At 36.3% G+C, this 10,013-nt stretch overlaps 1 protein-coding gene across 1 annotated transcript in view; it reads left to right on the top strand.

Moving 5' to 3' along the window:
• Gnai1 (G protein subunit alpha i1) overlaps window positions 1-9,723 on the top strand; it is an 86,529-nt gene extending 76,806 nt beyond the window's left edge. The window contains exons 6-8 of the mRNA XM_045160224.1: window positions 1,809-1,938; window positions 3,545-3,698; window positions 7,690-9,723. Coding sequence (XP_045016159.1) covers window positions 1,809-1,938; window positions 3,545-3,698; window positions 7,690-7,880 — 475 coding nt within the window. The 3' untranslated portion in view covers window positions 7,881-9,723. The remainder of the gene's footprint in view (window positions 1-1,808; window positions 1,939-3,544; window positions 3,699-7,689) is intronic.
• Window positions 9,724-10,013: the final 290 nt, after the last annotated feature.

The following is a 10,013-nucleotide window of genomic DNA, read 5'->3' on the forward strand; positions in this document are numbered from 1 at the left end:
GGCTTGTGGCTGGCTCACTAATACTTGCCTCTTCTGTCATATGTCCTTCTTACCTGTGTGTAGGAAAGATTCATTCCTCTATTTACCTTTCTGCTCTTACATTACTCTAGCAGCAGATTTCTTCAATTGAGCATCCAAGTTCATTGCTCTATTTTCCACCTAGTGACAGGAGGCCACTGAGCCAACTGCTTGCCAGTTTGTGACAGGATTTCATTTCCTTTGAGACCTCATTAAAAGTGTCTCCAAGCATTCACATACTTCCAATCTGTTTGTGACCATGTGTATTCTCTAAGCTTTTCTCCTTGTACTACTTGCTTTCTCCTGGGCTGGTACCAGAATCAGCCCTTTCTTGTCTAAATTCCCCATCTTCAGGATAATCTAGACATTTCTTTATTCTGTGAAGTGATTCAGGATTTTATAAAATGCAACTTAATTCAGTTCCAAAGCCACTTTCATAATGTAGATGTTTGTAACAGTAGTGCCCTTCTCTTGATACTGTCTGTGCCAGACCATAGTCTCAAGAGACATAGACAATTAGGTTGCAGTTGTTTGGAAGGATTGGTAAACATTGTTGTGGAGGCTGAGGAGCTGATGTTTGGAGCTTTCAGGCTCAGACAATCTTCATGCAGTCATAAGGAAGAGTTTCATTTTAGTCTGAGAAACTTTGGTTGTCCATAAGGCCTTCAATTGCATGAAGCCTCACTACATTGCTGAGGACAGTCTTTACTACATAAAGGCAGCACATTGGTGGTGTACATCAAACACATCAGTGTAAGTTGACATACAAAACCTTCCACTACAGAAAAAATGTGGAATGAGATAGATTGGTATGTTACTGTACATTGAGCAGACAGGGAGTAGTACATGATATACATGGAAAGTTATGAGTCCTTAAGTTTCGTTCTTAGGGAATGGCCATCTAATGAAATCTGTGTTTTTATTTTGTTCTTGTATGGCCTCTATTACCCTGTTTCATATCCATGTTGTATCCTGTTCTTTCCTTTTTAATACTGTCCACTTTGATCTATTATATGGTATGATCCGTTTGTTACATAGAATGCTTTAATGACTACTTCCCAGCCAAACTAAAATGAAGGCTGCTTAAATTTTTTTAAAAAGTTACAATTCTAGCTGATGGACTTTGACTTGGTTTATAGGCCACTACTGCTCTGTAGGGAAAATTCCTTTTTTCCTGTGAATTAAAATGGGACTGTTTTAATTAGCACACCATCCAGATAAATGGAGCCTTTAAAAATGTACCAGTTCACATAGTGTACACTTACATAAGTAGTTATTTCTAGGTTGCATGATGTAGTGGATGCAAATTGACACTTTTGCTTAACTTTATAAACAATTGCCAAGGAAAAGGAAGGAAAGACCATTAACATTATATTGTTGGGTTGCATGACAATTTCATACACTAGCCTACAATGGTTCACTATTTATGTAGTATAAAAATTAAGGTAACTTTTAATGCTAAATTTCAAGTATATTAAATGGTACGACCACTTATCTCACCTCTTTCTCCTTCCTCATCTCCTTCTCAGTGTTTGTAAACAGAACAGTCTATTCATTTTTGCTGTAATGTTCTAAGTATACTCATATTTTTAATCAAAAAGCAATTTAAAAAATAGAATTGTTTTCCCTTTGTGCAAACTCAAGTTGTGACATTGTTTTCCACTCCCTAAGTCCCCTTCTCCCTTCCCTATAGTCTCTCAGCTACTCTGAGCTTTTTATTAGGAACACAGAACTCCTTGGAGCTTTTGAACCCTTAATGTGATAATCAGCTCATATTTTTCCTCTTACAGAATGTTTGATGTGGGAGGTCAGAGGTCAGAGCGGAAGAAGTGGATTCACTGCTTCGAGGGAGTGACTGCCATCATCTTCTGTGTGGCACTGAGTGACTATGACCTAGTTCTAGCTGAAGATGAAGAAATGGCAAGTAGAACAACTTCTAAAGGTTGAGCATAAAATGCCAAGAGCTGGAGATGTTGCCAAGAACTTTTCTGGGAAAATATCTTGAGAAATTCTTGCTTATGCCTGAATTATTTGAAAGTTCAGGCTCTTTCCTTCAGTGTTTCTGTTTGCACTTTAGAAGGGAAGTAGGCTAAAGAAGCATGGGTGCATCTTAGGGGAGAGGAAAAGATTGAGAGTGAGAGTTGCTCCTCCACCCTGTAGTTGCCTATAAACTTCTGTCTATGGTTCAAGGCTCATTTTTTCCTCACTTGTTTATTTCTGCTGGCTTGTTATCTTTGTAATTCAGATAACTTTTAATAAATGTGCTCTCATCTGAGGAAAATAATTTTAAAGTTTAAATAATTAAATTTAATTAATTAATTAAAGTTTTATACTTCAATATAAAAATGAAAGAAGTGGGAATATCAGTTTTGTATTTTTAAAGAATAGTACATACAGCTGCATTGCAGTAGTTGAAATGTATCATTATACATTTATTTCTCGGATTTTAGCACTATATAATATGACAGTCGTCTTTGCAACCCAGATTCTAAAAGAAAAATCAACATGAATTACAAGCCTCCTCTAATATTTAGAATGTCGGACCAGTTGTATTTAAACTTCCAGTTGTCTTAGTGAAAATTTTGCCGGGCGTGGTGGTGCACGCCTTTAATCCCAGCACTTGGGAAGCAGAGGTAGGAGGAGCACCTTGAGTTCAAGGCCATCCTGAGACTCCATGGTGAATTCCAGGTCAGCCTGAGCTAGAGTGAAACCCTACCTTGAAAAACCAAAAAAAAAATTTTTTTTGGCTGGTCTATATCATCCTAGATGGTCACATCCTGCACCCACAGTTCCTTTGTCATGCAACATGTTACATAGTGGTCCCTGAGCAAGTTAAATGCTACTTGATTGGATGGAGAAAATGACAAGAGAGTATGAGAGAGGTGTGCTTGTTCTGAAATAGCAGAAATTTGTCATTATAGAATTCTTAAGACTGCTGGATCATTGACTTGATTTGGCAGGAGTCTAACTCACCCCATGTAGCCCCCAATCAGCTTGAGTTCATCAAGAGACTAGTGGTGGTAAGGTAGGAAGGGAATGTGTTTAGTATGGCCCTACTAGAAAGAACAAGGTACCAGTACCCTAAACCTGTTTCTGGAGTACTTAGACTAAGGCATAAGCAGGAGGCAGGAAGATTCATTGCTATATGGTCATACTGGATCTGCTTCATCATCATTTCAGGACTGGCTGTAGAGGGTTGCCTCTTGCTCTTGGGAAGCAGTAATTTCTTGGTGTATAATTAATTTTCCATAAGAATATATTTTTCCCACCTGGGGGCCAGCCTGATTTCCATTGTAGGGTGTAAGTCTCCAAGGCAAGATAGCTAATCCTAGAATTTGAATTACATAGGAATCAGAATAGGTTAAAGTTAAAAATGGAGTCAGGATTATAATTGGGTCCTCTTTTAGAATGTCTCCTATTTTTAAGCTGGCTAAGCTCTGTCTTACTGCAATATTTGTTATTTTAAAAATAATATTCCTCAAAATATTTACTGTTCATGAAAACTTGATTTTATTTGTTATTACAGAATCGAATGCATGAAAGCATGAAATTGTTCGACAGCATATGTAACAATAAATGGTTTACAGATACATCTATTATACTTTTTCTAAATAAGAAGGATCTCTTTGAAGAAAAAATCAAAAAGAGCCCTCTCACTATATGCTATCCAGAATATGCAGGTATTTACTTTCCTGGAATAACAGTTCATTCATATCTAAGTGAAACTTCCCCTAAGGCAAGATTTCAGTGAGTTTGAATTTATTGGTTTAGAAATTGTTACACATACCTGAGGAGATTTTAATTATCAAAGTGCATTCAGGCACAGATGTTTTCTCAAGATGTAGAAGAGATTGTGGAAATACCACCCCACCCCTCCCCCCCCCCCCCCGCTCATTTTGTAGAATCACTATTAGATAATTTTCAGGGGTGACTTTATCAATTTTAAGCATCAAATTTTTCATACAGTCTCCAGACCCCGGATCAGTTCTATGTGGTACAAGATAAATAAAGCCTGTCTCTACAAAGGCAGATACTAATTCATAGGTAATAAGCAAGAACACTGCAACCTGCAAATGGGAATGCAAAGGGACAAAAGAAGACAAAGCCGGTGAAGTGGCTAACTCCTCCAGGGACAGGGATGGTTTTGAAGGAGATGTCACCTTTGATAATGAGGCTGCTAGTGCAACTACTACAGAAACTGTCCTGGAGAGAGAAGCAGCCTTTAAGTGCAGACCCAGCTTTGATAAAGTCACCTCTTCGATCGTGAACACGTCAGTGACTTCATCTGGCTTTCACTATCCATGTGGACAATCAGAAATTGAGTGACAGTTGATTTTAACCTAGTTCATTGGACTGCCTCCCTGGCTGCTGTGGGAAGTGAGACTGAGCTTTCTGAATGCATCTATAATCCCAACAGTTGGTAGAAGTAGCAGGATCAAGATTTCAAGATCATTAGGGGCTACATAGTGAGTTTAATGCCAGACTGGACTACATGAGACCCTGTTTAAACACAAACAAAAAGACTATGAGTGAGAAATTTTTCATCTGCCTTTACACACTGGACTTTTGAGTGAGGAGACTTGTCCCTTAAAAAAATAAATGACTGCCATTGGTGCTATGATCTCTGAAGCTAAAATCTTAGCATTCTGTAGTATGCTCATTTAATTCCTTTATCTCTCCTTTCATGTTTGAAAACCAAGTCTCAAGAACTTGTTTCATTATAAAAAAGAATTGATTCAGTGTTATACCAAATAGATTGTACAGTGGGTACTGAGTGCCATTTCAGAGGTGATGAGAGATAGCCCTGTGATGTTTATATTTAGGGAGTCCCAATCAGTCAAAAACATAAGCATAATGAAGCCAGAGTCTTAATTTCATACTGAGTTCATTGCATCCTACTACACCCTGACCAGTAAATATTTGGCTACATTTAATGAAGTTCTCAATGGAACCAAAAGGGAAGTGTTTTTTTTTTGATTAATTGTGCTAGTCATTATTAATAGCCTTTTGCTGTGCTGTGAAGGTATATATCAATTAAAAATAACTTTACTGTATCTCAATTAAAATATTCCCTTTGGGCTGCAGAGATGGTTCAGTGGTTGAGACCCTTGCCTTCAAAGCCTAACAACCTAGGATAGATTCCCTTATTATTAAGATGGTAATTTAAAATCTGCACTGCATTCCCTAAGTAGTGATTCAATTGCTTCTTGCCTCAACCTCAACTCTCAGTTCTCTTGGCTAACACTTCTTATGGGTGAACATTGTGTAGCCCTCAAAGAACTTGAGAGGTTTATCTCTCACTTTGCCAGGCCCTGCCTTCTCCTCTGCTTACTCTGGGATGCCATTTCACCCAGTACAATGAGAAAGATTACAGACTCTTTCAGCATGTTGTCCTTTCCTAGTCATATTTATTCTTAGTATGTGAACTTCTGCTGTGAATCCCAGTTTTCCTCTGGAGCCTCAGACCTCCATTTTCAACTGCTGCTTAAAAATTCTTGACTTTTTTAACACCTGAAACTAAAACAATACTAATGTCATTTTCTTGCCTTCATACTCTTTTGATTATATCAACTTTCTAATTTTCCAAGTCTTGAACTCTTGTTTCATCTACATTTTTATTCTAGTATGTTCCACATGGTTTAAAAGGTCTACCACCCTCCCACACACATGCTTTATGTTTTTTTTTTTTTTTTTTCAAGGGATGTGTCTATTAGTTCATTCTTTATCTGGTAGCTCTTGTAGTATAGTAATTTAACTAGATACCCAGAATATAGATTGCAAATATATATGTAATACATGCATGTATGTATGTGTGTATAATGTTGATCTCTTGACCCAATATACATATTTAATTATAGACCAATAATAAAATATTTCTCACTGCCTCAGTATTTCAGAGTACCAGCATGACCATTATTGAATAAAATTTTATTTGCAGAAGTGTGTGGTTATATGCTAGCAATATAAAACAATTAAATTATAAATTTATTCAAGAACTTTAGTATTATAATTAGTGTTTGAACCACACTTTAAGTATAGCATGCACTGTGGGCCATTGTCATGATGCATTGTACCATGGCTTATTCCTACTGTGATGAAAGGAGATTGAGGGAGTGTAGAATATAGGTTTTCTTTTCCTTAAGGTGTTCGCATTCTAGTTAGAAGACAATGCTAAAGAGGCATATGAGACCCAGTAAGGTAGCCTAAAGGGATCTGAATAGTATTTTTGTAGTCTGGAGGACTGTTGACATGATACAGAGTCTGTCTGGATTTGGTTGCTTAGGAAAAGCATTGGAATGCTACCTTTGAGTACATGTGAAAGATTAGGGATGCATATGGTGGAGTAGTGGCAGTTTGTATGCCAAGTGCCACATGGTGAGCTCCAGCTATGGAATAGGACCTCTCAGAACAAAATTCCAGAGCAGGCTAGGTTCCAGATGGCTTTGGCAGATGATTTTGACTTCTTATGTAAGAGGCATTTAAACAGATTATATTGTATTATGTACTTTAACACATTTTATAACAAAGTTATTATGCATACATGCACACACTCAGCACAGGTGTGAAGCATTGATGTTTTAAACATGAGCACACAAAGTAAAACATGGGAAAGCACACTTCACCACCCAAGTCAAGAAATGGAACATTTTTCAGCCCTTAGGACCCCTTTCATGCCTCCTTCTGACCCTAACTACTCAAACCTCTCCTCCTCCCCATGAGAATCATCTGGATCATGATTTCTGTCTTCACTTGTTCATTTGGTTGTTTTTCAAATATCACGTGGACCACAAAGGTTTTGTATCTGGCTGCTGTAGTTCAGCAGAATGTTAAGATAATTCCTCTTTGTTAGTACATGTTACTATATGTAGCATTAACACTTGAACTCTCATCTCTGTGTAGCAGCTTATCATAAGACTGTTCCAGAATGTATTGGTCAGCTAACCTCTCCAATGTTTCCTAAAGTCAACAGTAGCATGCTGTTAACATTCTTAGCCTGCTATTAACCTTATTTCTGTGACCATGTATGTTTAGTGTTATCAGATTTACACCTAAGAACTGAATTGCTGTTTGTGAAGTGCTCATACTCAGAGAAAATCTTCAGCCTTTACCCGAAAGCAGGAGGGTAGGGTGTCCTTCACTGTTTATAACCCCATATCTTTAAACCAAACCACATTATAGAACTCTGACCATTTTGAATAAAATATGAAGCTAGAAAAGGATGATCAATATGCAAATAGGAAAGAAAACAAAGATACTGATCAGCACTCAGCCAGCATTATTGATCCACCACTAGGCTAGCACTGTAAAAGCATGTCACTATCAGGAAGTGAAGAGCTCAATTTGGGGCTGGAGATGATGGAGGATAGTGGAACAAAAGAGATATGACCCTCAGGGATCGATTTAAAGACAAATAAAGATCATAGCAAACAGAATGCCATGCAGAAGAATTTTTAAGTTTAAAAACAACAGATAGTCTTTGAAAAGTAATTTTCCTAGGATTTATTTTCATTTGGAAACAATTGTTTTGTTCTAGAAGGGAAAGAGCAGGTGTAGAGTCCATATATTTTATACGCATGGAACTGACCTCAGTGTCATAAGGCTAATTTGCTTTGCTGATACAATTTTATCTTTTTACTCTTTTTCCACACATGTCTCTTTTTTCCTCCTCAGGATCAAACACATACGAAGAGGCTGCTGCTTACATTCAATGTCAATTTGAAGACCTCAATAAGAGAAAGGACACAAAGGAAATATATACACACTTTACATGTGCCACAGATACTAAGAACGTGCAGTTTGTTTTTGATGCCGTAACAGATGTCATCATAAAAAATAACCTAAAAGATTGTGGCCTCTTCTAAGTTTTGCAGTTACTGGTAAAATGCATTTTGAAGCCAAATGAGTACTTCTCTGTGGATCTCTCTAGACTAGAGTTTTGCAGCAGCACTGAGTGTGTGTAGTGTACAGCAGATGCATCCTGGGCTTGACCAAAGTTCTTGTGTTGTGTGTCTTTATCTGAAAGTAGTAGAAGGACCTTTCTGAAAGGTCAAGATGGTTTTGCAAAGTGAAAATGAAGTACAGTGTCAAAGCTGGACTCTAGTTGTATGATGATTTGTGTCAGTGTAAATATGCAAATGTATGTATAATGTATTTATAACTTTAATTTTCCATAGTACATTTAAGAGTGGCAAGTTCCAATTCTAGTGTGATGGCTTTGGAAATAACATAGATATTAAGTACCTTGTACTGAGTGACAGACTATTACTGTGTTTGCCAGTTTTTAACAGCTTTATGTATGTTCATGTCCTGTAAAGTTTTAGGTTCAGTAAGAAATATTAGGAAATGTCATAGCTCTTACCAGGGTTATATGTATACTTGTATTCATAAAATGTTATTTGTACAAACATTGCACAGACTATTTTAATAACATTATTTGTTCTTTAAACTGTGTTTCCCTGAAATGTCTTTAAAGAAGATGAGTATCCCTGCTTTTGGATCAATTATTTAAGCACTGTATGAATTTTAATGTTTCTTTTATTTAAAAATGTATGTTGCTCTGATTCTAAATTAAATTTGGTTTACGAAACTCAAATTTCAGATTTTTGAAGACACACTATCTTAGACTTAAAAACAGTTTCTATTCAGTTGGTTGGCTTTCACTTTGGATTTTAATATCCATACATTGCCTTAGAGGCTAGTGAGGATGGTAAGTTGATTTTATACACTTTAAATAACTGTATTTTTATTTATATCTAAGTATAGGTGGATATTGAAAGCACTTTTGTGGGTAAAATTTTTAGCATATTGAATTTCTAGACATTCATTTGTATATTTCCTTTGGGAAATCCCTTGTACTTTGGCATATATGACAGTTCCTTGTTTGGATGATAACAAGAAACATATTTGAATACTGCTGATATTATGCAAACTTTAAATTCATAGGTAACTAGTTTAATCATCATTCTGTGCCAAAATTACTTTTTTCTTAGATACTCAAATTGTTTCTGCTTGCTTATTTCTTTTTAAATTATTCTAGTTTTTCTGACATTAATTGGACAATTACACTTAGAAAATGAATACTAGTATTTAACAAGGTCAGTGATTGTATGTATGAACCAATAAGTGTTACATAAAAGCTAGATACTGAATTTTGTTCATTTCATTTTCTTTTGTTTACTTACAGTGTTTCTTTGACCATTCCGCAGCTCATGTCCTTTTTTTTTTTTTTTTTTTAACTCATCTTGACAAATGAAGTCTTTCAGGAAGCTTTGCCTCTAGTAGTGTCTGCATTTAGTCCTGTGTTAACACTGGTTAAAGTACAATTGTTGAAGTTCCTACACATCTGAGTGTATGGAAACCATAAACTACATTCGTGAGTGTTTGATTTGGGGAATTTTTTTCTTATTTGTAATGTGAAGAAATTCAAAGTTGTAAGAATTCCTACAGTGTTAGCTTAGATTCTTTATGTGCCTTTCATGAAAGGTATGTTTTCATTCATTTACTAATGGAAGACCTGTCAGGTCCACATTGTGAAGCTCTGTATAAAATTCAACCATAATATGAATACATTTGAATGGTGAGAAATATGGTTTAAAAACCACAAAGAAGCACATATTTGTGACCATCATTGAACAATTTCTGAACCTTATTCTGTGTAACTGTGTTACTAATAAATCCTAATAAATTTAAATTTTTAAAATTTTACAAAACTGCTGAACCCATTCTGTATTAAATGTTGGTATAAAGTGTTGGTATCAGTGGGTGGATGTGATCATCATTCTGTCTTCGTAGTTTTTACAGTTCAGAAAAGGTTGTGTGTGTGCATGCGTGTGTGTTTGTGTGTATATGTGTGTCTGTCTGTCTGCAAGTATTGCCACTGCAAAGGAACAGCGGATGCTTGCACCACTTTTTGTGTCTAATTTAGATGGGTAGATTGGGAATTATACCCAGGCTGGTCAACTTTGCAAGCAAGCAACTTTTAACCACTGAGCCCT

This window comes from Jaculus jaculus, chromosome 10 (assembly GCF_020740685.1).
Source record: "Jaculus jaculus isolate mJacJac1 chromosome 10, mJacJac1.mat.Y.cur, whole genome shotgun sequence".
Taxonomy (NCBI): domain Eukaryota; kingdom Metazoa; phylum Chordata; class Mammalia; order Rodentia; family Dipodidae; genus Jaculus; species Jaculus jaculus.